Here is a 19,400-nt window from a genome sequence, read left to right on the forward strand (position 1 = left end):
GCAACAAGAGTGGAGTAATTTAAAATAACAAAAATAGATATGGTGTTTGTTTCATTTATGTACCACCCTTCATCACAAGATCTCCGGGCAGTTTGAAGAATAAAATACTTGTTTGCCAGACGGCAGGACTAGAATCAAGGGTAGAAACCGCAAGGGAATAGATTTTGGCCAAACATTAGGAGACACTTTCTAACTGCAAAAGGCTGTTCCATAGTGGATGAGACTGCCTCTGGTTGTGATGGGTTCTTCTTCCCTGGAAGTGCTTAAAGCAGATGCTGGAGGTCAGCCTATCAGGGATTCTGGTAAGGAAAGGCATTGCCGATCCTGCATTAATCAAGGGGCTTGGGCTAGATGCTATCCAATGCACCTTCCAATAACATTGCCACATCATTAAAAAAATAGCAAACAAATATAAGCATCTAAGAGCAACACGGTTTTCTGTCCTTGCATTTTAACATTGACAGCTATATTTTGTCAACTTTAATTCTCTGAAAGGAGAATTAGAGACATGCTAAAGTTAGATCTTCCTCATGTTATTGGAGGCCTAAATATGAGAGTTTTGTATAAATAAAGTCTGGTGAGGTGAAGAAGAAAGGAGGAGGTATAGGACAGCAATTCAACTTCGGAGGCGTTTGCACCAACAATAAAGCTGTTTTGCCAATATCTGGGAGGTGAACTGTACACAAGAGAACTGGAAGATGAAGAGACCAGAACTAAAGGCTTCACACCTGTTGTATGGGGTCCTCAGGAGCAAAGCCTGGCTGCCCGTGCAACTGTCCGTGGGGGTGTGGCAGCCATAGACAGGAGGAGGCACCGAATATTGCTGGTCACCTGCAGACAAACCATAGAGAAGTTACTACCCCACAGCAGGGCTGATTTTCATGCTCAGAAGGGTTAATGCAGGGGTTCCCAAACTAAGGCCCGGGGGCGGATGTGGCCCAATCACCTTCTAAATCCAGCCCATGGACGGTCCAGGAATCAGCATGTTTTTACATGAGTAGAATGTGCCCTTTTATTTAAAATGGATCTCTGGGCTATTTGTGGGGCCTGCCTAGTGTTTTTACATGAGTAGAATGTGTCCTTTTACTGTATTTAAAATGCATCTCTGGGTTATTTGTGGGGCATAGGAATTCGTTCATATATTTTTTTCCAAAATATAGTCCAGCCCCCCACAAGGTCTGAGGGACAGTGGACCGGCCCCCTGCTGAAAAAGTTTGCTGACCCCTGTAATGTGACATCCTGTAAGCTAGAGGAAGGGTTTTTTCTCATGCTCAGGGCAGGGGGCACCTGAGTCTCCAATTTGGAACCGATAATTATTTCCATTTTCAGTAGATATTTCATCATTGAGTAGAACAGAGCTAATGCCTATAGTTATTTCTAAGCTGTGTAGTTGTTGACAAAAATCTTACGGAAAACAGGCAAACACTACTTTGTTTTTGCAAGTGTTCCGTCAGATCCCCAGTTCTGTGAGAGCTATCGGATGATAAAGCCTTAAAAATCTCCCTTCAACCATAAACCTGCAAAGTGCTTTTTTCTCAGCCTCCCATTTGTCACATGGAAGTAAGACCATAGGAAGCTGCCCTATACCAATTCAGATAATTTATTCATCTAGTTCAGTATTGCCTATAACACTACATTGACTGGCAGTGTTCTCCAGGATTTCAGACAAGGGCCTTTCCCACCTCTACCTACAGAAGCGAGCCAGAGATTAAATTTGGGACTTTTTTGTATGCAGCACGATTACTCTGGTGCAGGGGTCAGCAAACTTTTTCAGCAGGGCGCCAGTCCACTATCCCTCAGACCTTGTGGGGGGCCAGACTATATTTTTGGGGGGCAATGAACGAATTCCTATGCCCCACTAATAACCCAGAGATGCATTATAAATAAAAGGACACATTCTACTCATGTAAAAACATGCTGATTCCCGGACCATCCGCGGGCTGGATTTAGAAGGTGATTGGGCCGGATCTGGCCCCCAGGCCTTAGTTTGCCTCCCCATGCTCTGGTGTATGCAGTAATACTGGCCAACTTTATATGGCTGTCCCAAACATGACTTTATTAGGAATTGCTCCCAGGTAATTGTGTACAGGATTGTAGCATTAAGACTTCCAATATTTGAAACACCTTTTGTAAATGCTAAGAGCATCATCCAAGCAAAAGACACTATCAAGCTTGAAATCCCAAGATAGTTTCAATGGGATTTGCTGGATTTTGACTGCTTTATGCTCTGAATATTTAGTCAATAATATTACAATAATGTCCAGCATGTTTATTCAGAAGTAATCCTTACTGTATTCAATGCAGGTTGTTCCACTCTTACACTGGAATAAATCCCACTGAGTTCACTGAGACACTTAGGCGCAGTCAGGCCTACCGGTAGGTGTGCACTATTGAGGTCATATGAGCTTCAGGAAATCTACACTTGCCTAGGCTATGATTAATGTACTTTTATGTGCACAAGACCACATTTGTGTTCCGTTATCAATGGTGTAATTTCTGAGAAGGTATTTTGAACAGCAGTGGAGTTTTTATGGGCAGACCACTGTCATCCTGATCATGATTATCAGTACCACTAACCTGTTCGCTACTTATTTGTCTCAAAACTACTTCCGTTTGGTTCCTAGAAGCCTAAGTAGTTACCTAGAGACGTCTGCTGGACGATGGGATCCTCGTGCTTGAAGGAGTGGTTTGTAAACTGCGCGGCGTGGTGAGAGGGGGTGTGGCCATAACTTGGAGTTCCATCAAACGCCACCGTGCCGTAACCTGCCAAGAGAACAACGTTGTCAAGAACCAGGAGTTGAACTTTCTCATGAAGCGGCTTCCTGCAAGAATGTCCCCTCCCCGGACAGGCAGGCGTCGAAAACCTGAAGCCCCCGCTGGTGGCTACTTCCTTCGGGAAGAAAGAGTCTGCTCAATGAACCCAGATAAACCCACGGCGTGACCAAAATAGTTCTCTCTGTGTTTATGACTGTGGTGCGAGTCCATTCTAAATCTGGTCTTTGGGGCTGTTTGCGTCACTTTCTCCGTCATTCCTTAATTCCTGAATTAGCATCCGAGCTCGGCCTAGTGGAAGGTAACTCTTTCTTCCCATAAACATCAGCACACAGGCTGCTAGTGGCCAAGAACTGCTGAGGGGAATCATTGGGTGTTAAGAGATCCTTTTACATGCGAGGCGCATGTCTAATTACTTTCCCCCCGCTGTGCCTGCCTCAATTCTTTTTTTGTAAAATGACGGCAATGCCGCTTCTCTCTGTCTCTCTGGGAGCAAGGAGGACTGAGTAGGACGCGCTCAGGCACGCGCTGCAGGAGCTGTGGGCAGGGGGGAGAATCTTACAGTTCTAAGCACTTTATTTTTTAACGTTGATCTCAATGTGACTTGCCCCCAAGTCATAACGAGATCATAAGTTTGTTTACTAGGAAATGACTTGTGTTTGGAAATCTAGGTGCCAAATAGGCTGTTGGGATGGCGAGTCTCAAAGGTTGTTGTCAAGACTAGTCAAGCCTGGGATCGATGCTTCGGTGGGAAATTAGGAGTCAGGCGTTTTGGCTACGCCTGGAAAGGGCAGGCCGGTCGCTTCTCGCAGTGAGCGATGCTTTCATAAATTCTTCCTCATATTTAAGAGAAAGTCCCCCGTCTGTAGAGCAAACTCGTCTGCCGTTTCACATGTAAAAGGTACCCTTTAATCTCGCTCTCTCTTAACTTCTCACTTATATTATAAGATTAACTTTCTGAAGAGCCTGCAATAAAAACGGCAGGCCGTTAAATGAAAAATAGCCTCCTACTTTAAGCGAAAATTGCTCGCTCAAATAATAATAAACAGCCTATTTAAAAAAAAAACCGGAGTGAATTCAGATGGAAACGGATCGCCTCTAGTGACCTCAGGGTGACACCGAATCGTAAATCAGGCGTTTGGACACCAACTTTCATTAATTACTTGGAGCCAGTTAAACAACTTCAGCTAAAAAGTAATTACAAAGTAATATTATCTTTGAGGCTTCTCGGCTCATCAGCATTTACCCCAAGACCAAAGAATGTTTAGTGTAGCCCTTATGAGATCTACCCTTGGTTTCCCAACCACACGTTATGTTGACTTAGAAATATATTTTAAACTCTATGCTTGCAAAGTTCTTAGTTATACTATACTTAAAGACTAGCGTCTTCTCAACCCCCCCCCCCCTTTCAAAACCACCGTTTATTTAGAGAACACCAAACTGGCGGCATGGGGGCAGGCAAGATTGTGCAACACACGCAGAGAGGGAAAGCACCGCTGCACACTTTCCTGTGACATGAGCTTTCCTAGGGCAACAGCCTACTTCGCTAGATGCATCTGGCGGACTCCTGATGGAGCGACCGTTCTTTCAATAAGCAGTAGATCGGGGGTGATCATGATGGATATTAGACAGATTGTGACAGAACTCGGACGAGAAGGGCGAAAGGGAAATTCTTCCCGACCACTCAATGACAACCCAAATAAAGGCAAAAACACATAAAACACAGAAGGTTCTTGTAGAAGACAATTTAGACCTCTAGTCTTAAACACATATCTGTGTACTGAGAACAAACATCCTTAGTATGTTTACGCAGAAGTACTATTGATTTCCTAAACGTGATCCCTGGTAAACTTGCCCACGCTTCAACCATCCTTGATAGTGAAAACCCATTGAAATTCATTGGATGAAATCTGGACGCCACCCGCGTTGGTTTATTCTGCCTGTGAACCGATTTACGTACCGATTGGAACGGAACTTATGTTATTATTTACAAATTTAGGAAATCGGAGTACCGGGCCCTTTTGCTTTAGTGTAAATAAGACCCGGAACGTGAAGGCATTTGCTTAAGAAGTAAATCTCACGGCTTTTAATGGAACTTGGCTCGAGAAAACAATGATTCGATCGTACAATTAAGCTCTTGTCCTAAAGTACTGTTGTGCTGGCCTCCTGGAGTGCCACATTGATGCCAATGGCACTGATCCAGATGAAAATTATCTACGCGGATTGCAACTTTTTTGCTTTAGGATCTCAGCATAAAGTAGATTGGAGTACCTGCTTCCGGTATAAAATGTTTGCAGTGGCTCCTATTCTTGCAAACTTTTACAGTGAGGTAGATTTTACAGTAAAATAGCTAGATTTGAATCGATCTGTTTCCACTGAAGTCAGCAGGACTAAAAGCCGGTCCCGAACCTGAACTTATTTCTGCTGAAGTGAGTCTAAAGGCCGCCTAGTTGGAAGCAAGTTTCTTTGTAGCACGATATTTCCTCAGCAACTGTTTTCTCGAAAGCAAGAGTCACTGTGCTCAATTGGGCTTAATCTCGAGCAAGTGCGCATAGGGTTGCAGCTCCAGTACAGTATATCCTAGATCTGGGTGTAAATGGGCTTAAATCACAGTGTTTACAGTGATATGGAATGGGCTGCATTCTTATATTGTCCTCTCTGGAAAACGCGGTTTCCTCAAGCGCTTTTGGAAACTGCTCTTCCCCACCCCTATCCCTGCCACAGGGGTGCAAAAATGTTTGGGCCTGAAGGGCAAGGCAGAGAGTTCCCTCCGCAAGAAGCGAAGGAAGGTACCCAGCACTGTTCTCCCCTTGCCAGTCGGCCAGCGGTGGAGCAGGGAGCGGGAAGCGCCTCTCCAAGACTGCTGCGTGCGCCTGGCGCGTTTTGTGGCGCGCAGCCTTCCTTTTCCCCCCCGGCGCACGGACGGCGTTGACAGCCGGTGCCCAACCCTTGCACTTCCCTGCTGCAGCTGTCCCGGCCTTCTTTATCTCCGCTCATAACCCACAAAGCAAAGGTTTGCCTCCTCCCTTTCTCCCTCCTCTTTCCTTTTCAACTTTCCCCGAAGCACTGACACTTCAGATCTGTTCGTTACTCTTGGCCCAGCGTGCAACTTTATTGGGTGACCTTCACAATTCGACTCGGAGCAGAATGATGTTTTGGCCACATTTTCCGGTGTTGCCTGACCCACAGCTTCAGGAATGCGATAAGGGGACTGAGTTCTGAACCAGCCCTCTGATAGCGAGGGCTCTTTAATTAGGACTTTATCGGAGGCCGGGCTGATTAAAATGTGCTGAAAATAATTGAGACCTGGACATCTGGCGGAGAAGGCAAATCTTCTGAAGGGATACAATTGTTGGAGGAGCCCAGCTGCATGGAAGAATAGAAGCGACGGGGGAGGGGGACGCGGACGGGGCAAGAGATTCAAAGCAGGAAGGTTTCCCCCCCCCATCCTTGGCAAAACCGTCAAGGTAATATCTTTCCCACGGTGGAAAACTCGTCTGAAACCTAAACTTCAACCTTGACTGATTCAAAGCAAGAACATTATATTCGTGCCCAAAACATTGTTGGCCAGCTTCCCCAAATTCTTCCCAGCCACCCAATGAAACCTTGGTGTCCTGCCATAGTGCTCTCCACTGCCCTCTCTTGCATTGGCCTGGTTCGAGACGCTGGTGGTTTGTTTTTATTCTGGATTATCGTTAAATTTCTTCTCTACATTTTTTTTAAATCATACTCTTCCTCACCGTTGGTCTTGTGATGCAGTAATTAAAACAAACCCAGCATATTGTTATCACCCACTTTCTCACTTTCCAGTATATAAAGATCGGGGATCTAAGTTTGAATCTAAGGTATCTGGACGAACCTGTCACTCATCAGGACCAGGACTCACGTTGCCAAGAAACCCATATTTCTCAATGCGCCCTTTTGAAAATCAAAAGTATGGATGTACTTACTTTCATCATATCAGAACAACAGTTATAAGAACTCGAATTCTTACTTTACAAGCATTAACTGCCCTACCGAAGTAAATTATTTTCTTTCGCTATTCTGATTTAGTATAATATATAGCCTCTGGCTTCTGACAGAATTACAGTGTCTTGGACGTAGGACGTATGGACAAAATGCACGCCTCCAAAAGCGATTTCTCATCATTAAACAAGGCGAGGAGAACTAATGCAGTTGTGGAACTTCTATTTAACACTTTTCAACAACACTAATCTGATTGATTAAAAACAGAATATAAACGTTGCTGTTGATTAATGTGTCCACGGGAAAGCATGGATTTAGGCTAAATTGTGCTAATTTTCCCTGCATTCTTTTAATGTTAACAATTACATTTCAACTCTTTTCCTATATCTATACACTTCAGCTAATCTATAAAGATTCTTTTGCAATAACTGACAACAAATATCTTTCTGGTCTCACACACAAAAAGGTGTAAGAAGGGATGTGAATTTGAATCGACAAATGATAAAGTGATATAATGCAAAACAATTCTAACTGCAATGAGAGAATTCCAAAGCAATGTTCTTCAAAAAAAATTACTGTGTATATTATATATGTTCACAGGTATGTGCATGCGTACATACTGGGAGAAAGATACACGAAGAACATGCAATTGGGTCAACATAGCAATAGAAGTACTCTGAGGTTCTAATCACTTATATCTGAGTTTGCTTATTTCCTTCGCCTTCCCAATCGATTTTCCTTTTGTGTTGTGTATTTTCAAATTGCAAGTCTTTGTCTGGGAGCTTTTTCTGAATGAGGAGTGGAATAAAAATAATATCTAAATGAAAATAAATGAAAATCAACTGGTGGCAAACAGGTTGGCAGTTCACATCAAAAGAAATTGAATTGCACTTCTGTTCCATTCTGACAGTTCTGATTAATTTAACTACTCTCCCCCATGATACACAGAAACCCACACATTATATAGGAATCGTCATCATCATGTGGAATTCGCTAAGGAGTCAGAAATTGTCAGACCCAATAACCAAACATCAGCATTCCAGTAGGGCAGGGTCCATAAAAAATTACTATTGACCCATATGCAAGAAATTGATTGGGGGGGAGGGAGAGAGGTTAACTGTTATTTAGAAAAGGAGTGTCTTCCCAAAATAATGAAAGAGATTGCCTCCCTAACCTAACATTTTGCAGGACAAAGCTCTAGGTCTTGAAACCCGCCAACAAGGTAACACTTCCTAAAAATGATTTTTAAAAGTTCTCTCTCTCTTCACTTTATCCATGGAAGTGTTACAAATTTTAGCCATGCTGATTTGGTAACTTCCTTAAAATATTGATAAACTGAGTAGTTTCGTGCAAAAGTAAAACTTGGAGAACTGTAAGAACTGCGTGAACTACTGTGAACTGTTAATTCGATTAAATGAATTCTTACTGGAAATTACTCATATTTTGGGCTGCTCTGCATTGTTCAAGAACCGCATTTTCAAGAGACAATTGCAAAGTAAGCGAAAGGAGGTCCTTCGCTGTTCTCAAAGATGCCTTCCCTCCAAGACACTGTTGAGAGCCTCAGTCTGTGTTGTATTGCAACAGATCAAGTTACAGAAGCAAACACGAGTAATTATGGAATTCACAACAAATGATTCTCTGGAATTCACCAATAATTATATAGTACTTCCACTTCGTGCATCTGCTAAAGTAGGCTATTGACTAGGAAAACTCAGGGCACAATAAACTGTTCAGGTCACAAACAATCCACCTGGAGGTTCCCCCGAATTTATTCGGAGCTGCAGTGTTTAAGGTTAGGTCCCACTAATTCCCAGTAGAGGACACGCCTTTCTCTTTTGCATATAGGAATCTAGATGAAACCAAGAATAATTTAGCATTTTAGTTAAATAATTGTTTCAAGCTGCTTCCAGTTTTACAGTCACCTGTTTTCCTGTTCCTAAATAGACGAGCAGCCGGAATAAGAGAACCAACAGAGCCCCATACGTGTGTCATATATTATATATGACATGCCTCGATTCAAGACAAATTTCCTTGAGCCAATGGGATTCTATATATTCTTATTTGGACGTGTCCTCTACCGCAATCAATAGAATTTATATGTCTAGGTCAATTTATTTGTTTAGGCTGCAGCAAAGTTTCCGAGCTTAACTGTTCTCATAAACCCCCAAGTCTGAAGAGATAATAGTGCAGTCCTACACACGTCTTCTCAGAAGTAAACCCCACTGACTATCCTGGTACTCCCAGGAAAGTGCGTTTAGGATCGCAATTTGAGTCCTATGGATTTCAACAGAACTTACTACTACTACACACTTATTGCTGAGGATGGGGGGTACTGTTTAGTACAGCCTTCCTCTGAGAACTTAGACCTTTTAGACGGCAGCTTTAATATATTCCTTTACAGCTATTGTGTAAAAATTGTTATTCAGTCAAGCTCTGCGCGGGGAAAAAACCTGCCGGGGAAAAAACCCACTGGTTTCAGCACAATGCAGGTTTAGCTTCTCAATATGAGCAGGTCAGCCAATTGCCTAATGTTACCTTTCTCCCACCCCAGCCTTTAAAAAAAAAACGCTGCAAGGAAAAAAAACCCATTATATGGTAATTCCCACCATCTCCAGTGTTTATAGACTGGCAAAAGAATCCTGCGTGCAAGCTGTACAAGGTAGTTTATGGAATTTAGTTCCAGTCAAATCAATCTTAAAATTCCTGTTGGTAAGTGTCATCATAGCTGCCAAGTTTTCCCTTTTCTCGCGAGGAAGCCTATTCAGCATAATGGAAAATCCCTTAAAAAAGGGGATAACTTGGCAGCTATGAGTGTCATTCCCGCGGTTTGGTTTTTATAACATTAACCAAACACTTCGCTGGGTAATCAAAAGCGCAATTATGTACTTGACAGGATATCGCCAAGTAGCACTACAACCTGTTAGCTAAAAATGGAACGAAGTGGGCGTGTGTTCAGGGCACGGATTTTAGAGTTTTACTAACACCAGGCACCACTGGAGTGAGAATATGTAAACGTACGCTAACTGACAGGAAAACTGATATCCCAAAGTGGAACTGTTAAAGATAATTTACACACACATACACGGAGAATTTTTGCACATTGGGTAAGGAAAAACAGCAAGTGTTCTCATAAACTCATTTAGGCTGCAATCCTATGTACAACTACATTCCTGAAGTACAGTTATTAGAAGAAATTAAGTCCTGTTGAACTCAGCATTGCTACTAGGGTGGAGAAGTTTATTTTCCTGAAACACCACTGAATCTCTCTCTTTGAAGGCCACTAGGAAAAGAGAAGTCTGCGGAGTTTATGCCATAGCTGCCAAGTTATCCCCTTTTTTAAGGGATTTTCCCTTATGCTGAATAGGCTTCCTCGCGAGAAAAGGGAAAACTTGGCAGCTATGGTTTATGCTCATCCGGTACTTGAACAGCCGGAAAGGCTAACACTATAAATGGCAGCTACCACAAAATCAGTGCTAAGTGTTCCACTGACTGTACAGTAGTGAATCTGGATCGCAGCACCCAAAGAAGCGCCCGATAACTTCCACCCCCTTCCTTCCAGCTTCACGTGGAGCGTTAAATGTCATAATTGTTACACGTGGCAAGGACCGCAACTGATTAGAACCTCCGACGCTTTGAATTGCAGTTTTGAAGCCCCGAACCCTCAAACCGCTTAATATCGTAGTAATTTCTCTGCATGTGGGGGGGGGGACTATAATTCACAACGCAATATGGATAGGACACAATTAAAGGCATGCCCCCATTGTCGCCTAGCTCGAAAGTATTCACCTGCCGCCTGCTTAATCCGGTACCTATTGCTTTTCCGGTAGTCTGAAATGTGAAATTCCAGAGCGGCGGAACTTCACATTTCTAACAACCCGATTTTTACTTTCCTTTAAAAGCAACTCCCGTTCGATTCCACATAGACATGGCTGTCGTTTTGACTAAGAAGGGGTATATTTACAATGCAGTCAAACCAACAATGCGCATCCCTACAATGGTTAAGATTGCTGGCGTACTCTGTCTGGGCGAAGTACGGCTGAAATCCTATGACAGTGACACTCCCTCGGGAGGAAGGCTGCAGCGTGACTTGCCCCTTGAACTCGGCGGTACTTGCTTTCGCGTGGACTCGCATTGCAGCACGTGTGAGTTGGATGGCCCAGTGTTAACATTCCCACTGAAATATCTAGATATATATATATGCACAGGCCACCGTATATACCAACTCTTTATATAACAGCACACATATAACGCACAGCCCGTGGCTAAATGAGGAGAGTGGGGTTAGCTCAATAGACCGATGATTAGGTCTGCCCGCCTGCGAGACTGGTTCTGATTCGGGTTCCCACGTTTGCCACCGCCGGCTTGTGGTCCAGCAATGGCACCGTCCGACGGGAGCATCTTCCAGCCCTTGCTGTCAATCACTGCGATGGAGGCTAGCGAGAACCCCCGAGGCAGCCAGTCACGCTGGCGCGCATACGCGGCGTGTCCAATGGACGCGGCGGCCTTACCTTGGTTGCGGATGGCTTGCTGGCTCTCCAGGCAGTTGGGCAGGTAAGGGCCGCTGGGGAACATCCTCGCCTGGCTGGCGGGCGCTTGGCTGGGCGGCGGCGGCGGGGGCGCGAAAGGGCCGTAGCGGCAGGCTCCGGCGGTGCCGGTGAACTGGCCGGAGAAGTGCACCGTGAAGGCGCTCAGGCACTGCTCCTCGTGAGCCTCCGTGGCGCTCCAGCTGGGCTCCTGCTTGATGAAGGCCGAGTGCGGCGCCAGCGAGCCGTACGACGCTCCGGGCGGGAAGTCCAGCACAGGCGCCCACTGCGCCGCGCCGCTCACCGGCATGGGGCAGTTACCGTTGCCCGGTAGGGAGGGCACGGCCGGAGGCAGCAGCGCGTTCAGATCGCGCACGTCGGAGCCCATGGCGTCGCCGCAAACTTTCCGCCTCGGCGCCGGGAACCACTCGCTGCCGCCGCCGCCGCTACTGCCGCCGCCGGCGCCGCCGGGGCCGGCGCTGCACTTGCTCCAAGCGCTCGGGCCCCTGCCCGGGTCCGTCTGAAGGCACCAGGCGGCCGAGCCGAGCCCTTTCGGCGACGCGGGGTCCGGGTTGGGCACGCAAGTCCCCGGCTCCAGCCCTGCGGGAGCGGGCAAAAGCGACAGCGCAAGGTTGGTCTCCAGGGTCGCCTTCGGGTCCGGCGGACAGCGAAGTTGAGGAGAGACAAGAGAGACAGAGCGAGTGTGAGGGAAAAGAAAGGCGAGCGAGGTAACAAAAAAAGCCGAGCGTGGGACTGGCGGGAAGCGGCTGAGGGGAAGACCTGGCCTGCTGAAGTGGCTGCGCGGGAGGAGGGAGGCGCGAACTGACTGACTGAGGAGCCGCCTTGAACTTCTTACCTCAGCGGCGGCTTTGCCCTCAAGTCCCCAAAGCTCAGCTAATTGAGAGAGGCGAGCCGCGCGAGGCGGCAGCGGAGGAGGAGGAGGAGTCAGTGGCAGCAGCGGCAGCGCGCGGGAGCTCCCTTCACACTTCGCTCGCCGCCTCAGAAGCACTCACAGCCCCGGGGGCAGGATGGGACAAGGCATTCGCCTCTCGTTGCCGCTCTCCCGCCATTGCGCGGGCGGAGGGGCGGAACACCAAGCCCTCCCGCACCTCGCGGAGTCCTGAATTCAGCCACCCGTCCGAAACACACCCGGGTTTCTTTCCCAGGCAAGCTGGAGGCTGCTGAGGCGAAATGCTCGGAGGCTGGCTTGGCTCAGTAAGCGGCTTAGTTTGCGAAAGGAACTTTGACAAGGCTCAGGGAGAGAAAGGGCACTTGGAAGCGAAAGATGCCCAATTCAGCGCCCGGCCATTCCAAGGAAATGCCCCTCCCTGGATGAAACCCTGGGAGACAGGGCGGACAAAGCTGAGCCAGGCTATTCCCACGGGCCCACATAACACCTGTTCTCAATAATCATCTTGCAGTGGTAAAAACAAAACAAAACTAAAAACCGATCTTGTAGTATGGCAGTCCTTACACTTCGGAACTCCCTGCCCCTTGACATCCGTCATGAACTTTCGGAGAGCTGCTTAAAACATTTAGGCCAGCCTGTCAGGACATGGAGAAGTTATGTGTGTTTTGATTTATGTTTAGCTTATTGCTGATTTTAGTTTTTGAATGTTTTGATACCGGCTTTTAACTGTATCTATTAATAAGGTTCTCTTGGGGTGGGTTGTAAACCGCTTGGAGGTTTTATTACAGTCAAGCGATGCTCAAAATTTGTTAAATAAGACGGACCAGGAGTTTTAAAGCATGCCCTGCCTGCAATAATCCTAAACACGAGGTGCTGGGAATTATAGCTCTGTGTGAATTGTAGCTCTACAGTTCCCAGGATTCTTTAAATGCATGCTGTGTCTTGGCAGTATGTCCGTCCATCATCTAGAAGCACACAATGATTTAATTTGAGAAGTTCTTAAATTAAAGACATCCGATTGGGGTCGCAGATTCCCCTAATGCGCCCAGGGTTAAGTGGCACAAATATACTCCATCCTCTTCTTCTTCATCTCATATTCATTAGATTGGCCGGCTGCCATCCGAGAATGCTTCTTCCTGAATTTCACTGGAGGTCGAATCCTGCTTTAGGGCTCCCCCCGTGTGCTTTTATGGAAGCTGGTCTAGCTAACGATGGCCTTAAGGAGTTGGTGAAGCTCATCTTGCAGCTCTACCTCTGAGCTGCGAAACAGGAAACCTCCGATTCGAATCTCACCTCAGCCAGGAGGTCTCCCTCCCTCAACATACGTGGGTGTCCATCACCTTCCGAGCCAGTTAGACGAATTACAACCCGTTTCTAAGAACTATCAAGGGCACCGAACACTATATAAATGCTAGTAGATGTGCAGGTGTCAAGAAGGTGACAACCACTGAAAAGAGGGAAAGGGGGACTCTGGCGATGTTTTAACAGGAAAAGTAGAACGAAAGGGAGAGTGTTTTTTAAAGTAAATCACTGCTTCCTTCACACTCCGTGAGCCCGGTAGTTGTGTTAATATACATCAGGACAGTAAAAACAATGAGGGCGAATTCTCACTTCAACAGGATTTAAAGCAGTTGTTGGCATCGGTGGCCTGTCCTGTGAGACAATGGATTGCGCCTTGGAGGGTGAAGTCAAACCGCTAGAGAATCACAGCGCCTGTTGTGGCTGCGGAGACCAGTAACTCATAATTGCTTTTGCTGCGTTAACAGCACAGAAGTGACTTTCCTGGGGCGCCAGCCTGCGCAGTGTGTATGGAGGTCCTGGGCTGCCCAGAATACAAGACTTCTTGGCCTCGCTGATGTGATCCAAAGGAAAGCAGAGCAAAGTTTGGCACCAGTTTGGCTGCAAGAGTTGCCGGAAGAAGACGCCATCCAGCCGTCCTAGGGACTCATGCTGCAAACCTGAGGCCCAAATCATAGTGAAATTGCTCCACCAAATAGCTGAGCTGTCTACACTCCAACTAACCTATGTAACCTATAGAGGTTGTGACTTTCTCTCCAAGCAACTAATTCCCGCAGAGACGCGGGGGGCAACCCCCCCAAAAAAATCTCACCTCCCACTTGCCCTCCCATTTCTGAACGCCTGTCATTCATATATGCTGCTATTTTGCTTTGCCCCTTCTGTGCCCACCCTGAATTTTTTTCCCCCTAGGCACGCCACTGAACTCCCGATCCTTTATGGCGAGGGGGATTACTTAGGCAGTCACTTCCTTGTTTTAGTGGAACTTTATTACGAGTGAAAACAGGAGGAGTAGACGCTGACGCTAATAACATCGACTCGGAAGTAAACCGCACTGAGACCAGTTGCGCTTTCGCCGAGAGAATCTCAGCCTCAAGATGGCAGCCTGAGCCGTTTTTTACATCTGGCTCTGATGACAGCTCCTAACCGATGAAATTTAATGCAGTAAACTTACCGGTGTATATTACAGGAGAGGAAGCAAAACGTTGCAAATCACTCTTCTGGTGTCACGTGCAGTTTTTCAGCAGGTATTAAACAACCTAGTTAACATAACTATCTCTAGGGAACAAGGTTACTTGGTACATGAAAAGGGCAACATCTAGAATTTCAGACTCAGCTTATGAGACTTTCTTACCATTCAAAACTAGTGCAGCAATTTATACCTTTTAAAAGGATCTTGTAAAGTTTGGATACACAGGTACCTGGAATAACTCTCGAGAGAGAGAGAGAGAGAGAGAGAGAGAGAGAGAGAGCGCTAGCTACCGGTACTTATTCCAAGTATATATATTTCTCAGTTAAAAGCAAGTACCGAATCAAACCAAGTCAGCAAAATTATTTTGTTTCCTGATCGTGTGTCTATCGGCGCGTGTTTAACTTCAGTATGGGATATGGTTTGTAAAGGACCTTTACTTCTCCGAGAGAGAGAGAGAGAGAGAGAGAGAGAGAGAGAGAGAGAGAGAGAGAGAGAGAGTGTTTCCGACACATAATGCCAGAATTCAACTTTGAATGACTTTGGTAATTTTATACCTTTTCCTTCTTAGACTGAACTCAATTGCAGAGTGACAAATCACCTTTGCCTTCGCAGAGTGGTAAACGCTACAGTTCAAAAACGCCCAAGCCTCCTTTTGCTCCTACACAAGCGGTAACAGGTAGGTGCCTATTTAACCGCTAGCCATCGCTTTCTGGGTTTCCCCTTGTTTCTGCCATTTCATTCCGATCTGCCGTAATATAGCACGTAAAACTGCAATGGTTTAAACTGAGAAGTCCGATCCGTTCTGACAATTGAAAAGTTCCTTTTAAACACGGACACCGTCATCTTTTTCTTACCGAACTGCTCCGTCTCAAAGAAATCCAGGTAGCATTTTGCTCAGCACGGAATGAAAGATACTGAGTCAGAGCTTATCTTTTTTTGACTACAGGCGGAGAGGCATCGCCCTTTTTAAACCACTTAATGGTTGTGGTTGTTCTTTAAATCTCCCCACCCTAAACTATTGCGAATTCTTTAGCAATTCCCATTTGCTCTTCCCTCTAAACTGGCAAAGGCTCTTTATAAATTCCGTTGAACAACCGAGATAATAATATAATCTGTCAACGACCCGTATCCCAGGTTCGCCATCCGCACTAATGAACGACCCCTGCGGCCCTAGATGGACCAGAGCTCTTTGCGAGGGCCGTTGTTGTCTTAACCCTGTGTTAGCTCTCTTTTTTTGGGTCTGGATTATAAATTGGTCGACCTTTTCTAGGTTAGCTTTTGTCTATTTACATAGTACAGTTCAGAGTTGTTATTGAGCTTTTGGCTTTCAAAGAAGAATAACCCGCCCTCAGACCTCTGGAAGGAGTGGGGAAGAATGAATCACACAACCACTGGTGTTTAATCTGATTTCTGTCTAACTGAACGAAATTCATTCAGATCAGTATGGTGTGGCTGGAGCTCAGCGTGGGTTGATTGCTTTTCTCCTTTGAGCTTGAAGGCCAGGAGAAAGATAAGACAACAAGTGCTCCGTTCTCTAAACAACAATAGCAACAATAATTGACAAATGACGCCCCCCCTCCCCATTTTATGGAAACCAGCAAATTCCAAAAATATTTGGGAGGGGGACAGCCGTAGAAACAGGGTCTACCGACGCCTCCGGTGGTGGTGGTGGTGGGGAGATTTCTAGATGTTGGGAATCTTTACTTCGCTATTGCTCTGGCATTCAGTCTCACGACTCGCTTAACCAGTGGTTTAACCCCACCACTTTGGGGAAGAGCAGACACGCGGGATGTCGCAGGAGCAGCATTCCAAACCCACGCCCGTGGAAAGCGCCCAACGAAAGTGGGAACGAAAGTGTCCTTCTGGCACTCTCACTTTCCCGCTTGCACACACAGCCTCCTCCCTCCCTCTGCTTCGGAAGCGAGTTGATCTCGTTTAGGATGGGCGGGTGATGTATGATCCAGGATTCAGACTGCAACCCTCCTTCGTCGTGTCTATTCGGGAGCAAAGCCCACTGAAATCAAGTGGGGCTTATTCCCTGGTAAAGGAGATTGGAAGGAACGCGGCCTGAATCGTTAAAGTAAATGCGCTCAGGGTCTGCAGCCTTCAAAGCAGTGGAGAGGAGGGAGGGAGATCCAAGCGCATTTCTGCCCTTTCTCCTCGCTGGTGAGAGTCTCAGCAGAGAAGCAGAGGGGAAATATCTTTCTTCTCGCTCACTCCAAGGGTTTGATTATTTAAAGTGCCAACACCGGGAAAAACAAAGCTGTGAACCATCTCCAGGCAGGAGCCGCGGAGGGTGAAGGGAGCAGCGAGAGCTGCGGAGAGACAGAGAATCAATCACCGGCCGCCAGTCCCCCATTCCCAGGAGCGAACCTGTCACCCAGCGCGCCAGGATGGAGCTGCAGCTCTGAGAGCGCTGTGCCGGGCCCGAGCGGCCTTCTTGTTCTCCCAAACTGGGCGCGGCTACTTTTATGTGGACAGACCACCTTTCCTCCAAGCAGCTCAAGGTGCTATACACTGTTCCCCCCTCCCCTTTCTTATCTTCACAACCACCTTGCGGGGTAGGTTAGGCTGAGAGGGCAGTCAATGGGGCAGGCAGAGGCTTCTGGGAGAGCAGCACAGAGTTCGTCTGAACTGGGGCGGGGTGCGTGTGTGCATGAACCATTTTGCATTGTGAATCAGCTGAAGCTCCGCTATTCCAAATATCCGGAGCTCAAACGTGTCGAGGGTTCGAGAAGGAAGCTTCAGCAGCCGAATGGAGAAGAGAGGGGCTGTTCTGGCTTCTGGCCCCTCCCACCCCGGAAAAAAATCTGAAAGAGACCTGTTGGGATCGTCCATTGGACCTTTGGGCCAAGAGACGAGCAAAGTGTGGAGGCTTTCCGGCTCCACAGAAGCCTTTGTCGCGCGCGGCAACCCTACAAACACGAGAAGCTGGGTTTCGACAGCACATGGTGCAGTTTGAAAGGCAGAGGAGAAAGTTAACGTAATTTGTGTAACTGGAGACGATTGTGACTATTTTGAGTTCTTCAGCTGCCGGGGGGGGGGGGCACGAGAGACGCGACGATAAGTCTTGGTCGTCTGCAACGGGTGTGAAGATGTACGCAAACCTCTTCCCAGGAAGTCCAGGCGTTAGTTCTCTCTCTCTCTCTTCCTCCACCTCTCCCTTGCTAGGTCACACCTCCCGCACAAACCATGGCCTTCAGCAAAAAACTCCCCAATTGCTGTGAACGTTGGCGGAGCTTCGGCCATGAAATCTATCCCGCCTCCGCTAGAGCTATAGGTTGCGTTCTCCACCCCCTTTCCCCCCCCCATACCAAACCGGCCTAAATCTGTCAGCTTCAGCTCTTTCCAGGTGGCCCCTCTGGAGAAAAAAAAAGTTTAAAAGGAGATGTTTCCACCCAGCTTGTGAAAAGTGGGGAGGTGGGGACGGACCTGTGTTTAAAGCAGGGCTGGTGCAAAAGAAGCTCCTTTGGTGGAACAAGCATTCCAGAAAAATGCACATGCACACAAACACACACCGAAACGAGAATCGCGCTCTACTGGAGAAGGGAAATGGGCATATTTGTCTCTGTTTTGCATTCTGATTTCCGGGCTCATCGGAGCGTTGGGGGGGGGGTGATCTAAGCAGCATAAACCAGAGCTATAGGAGCGATGTGCAGCCATTGAAAAGTTCAGCTCAAGAAATGGGGCGGGGCGCTGTGGGGGTGACAAGGAGCGATTTCGCCGGCACAGGAAACCAAACTGCGTAAAAAAAATAATAATACGAGTCACCACTCGCGCTGATCGGCGTGTAGACATACAGTATATTATTCGGAGATCAAAAGAGGCGCGCTGCAAAAGGGAGAGGGATTCCCTCTGCCCTCAGACTCCTTCCTTTCAACTTCGGCGTGTTGTCATCCACAACTTTGAAGGGGGGCTGTGAGCAGAGAGGGAGAGCGAGAGAGAAACGAGCCGGGTCTCTGTTAGCTCATCCTCGCCAGGGAATTCTCGGCGCTTCGAGCCCGTCTCTTCCCGCTTCCTCTGTAACCTCACCAGCAACGTGCAACTGTAAAAACAGACAAGAGACGAGTTATCTGTCAAGATTCATGGACTCCTTCGAGCGAAGGAACTTAGGCAAGTAATAAATAGCGCCGCTGACCTCCCTTTGGCCTCAGCCAGTGCCGAAGTATGCATTATGAGATCCCAGGGCAGGCCTGCCATTGGGCTGCCGCGCCTTGACAATCCCAAGATGTGGACCAATGAAAAATGAAAGGGAGCCGGGAGAGACTTTAATTAATGCGGGTCTTGCTCCGGGAGTTCAGCGCGGCGGGGGCAGCGAGAGCGAAAGGGGGCACGCTCGCATTCACAGCCAGATCTGCTCGGTGGGAAGGCGCTTAAGGACTTAAGAGAAAGGGGCCTTTGGCTGCAGCCCTAAACCCACGCACATATTTGAAAGAAAGACCCATAGAAATCAATATCTGGAGTGTAGGGAACCGAGCAAATTTAAGTTTGCTTTTGTGTAGACGCGAATAGAACTGTGTTGTGTACGGCGGCAATTCTAACTTAGTACAGTATACTTATTTGGGAGTAAGTGCCATTGAATAAAGATGATTAGGATAGGGCAGTAAGATAACGATCAATCATTATGTCAGGAGCAAATGTCTGAAACTAATGTAGAACATAGGGGAAGAGAGGAACGGGCCAAATTCATTGAAAGAGAAATGCACAGCATCATATTCCAGCTGATTTAAAGCCGACAGTT

The 19,400-nt window shown here is 47.0% G+C and overlaps 1 protein-coding gene across 3 annotated transcripts in view; it reads right to left on the minus strand.

Moving 5' to 3' along the window:
- The window catches only part of WT1 (WT1 transcription factor), a 52,428-nt gene extending 39,943 nt beyond the window's left edge, over positions 1-12,485 (minus strand). For 2 of the 3 annotated variants that reach the window (XM_035122153.2, XM_035122069.2), the window contains exons 1-3: positions 11,247-12,257; positions 2,641-2,763; positions 729-831 (exon numbers count right to left, since the gene is read on the minus strand). In XM_035122153.2, coding sequence (XP_034978044.2) covers positions 729-831; positions 2,641-2,763; positions 11,247-11,649 — 629 coding nt within the window. In that variant the 5' untranslated portion in view covers positions 11,650-12,257. Of the gene's footprint in view, positions 1-728; positions 832-2,640; positions 2,764-11,246 lie in introns of all 3 variants that reach the window. The other variant, XM_035121989.2, reaches the window with a different exon arrangement.
- Between the last annotated feature and the right edge of the window lie 6,915 nt (positions 12,486-19,400).

The sequence above is a fragment of the Zootoca vivipara genome, chromosome 1 (genome assembly GCF_963506605.1).
Source record: "Zootoca vivipara chromosome 1, rZooViv1.1, whole genome shotgun sequence".
Taxonomy (NCBI): domain Eukaryota; kingdom Metazoa; phylum Chordata; class Lepidosauria; order Squamata; family Lacertidae; genus Zootoca; species Zootoca vivipara.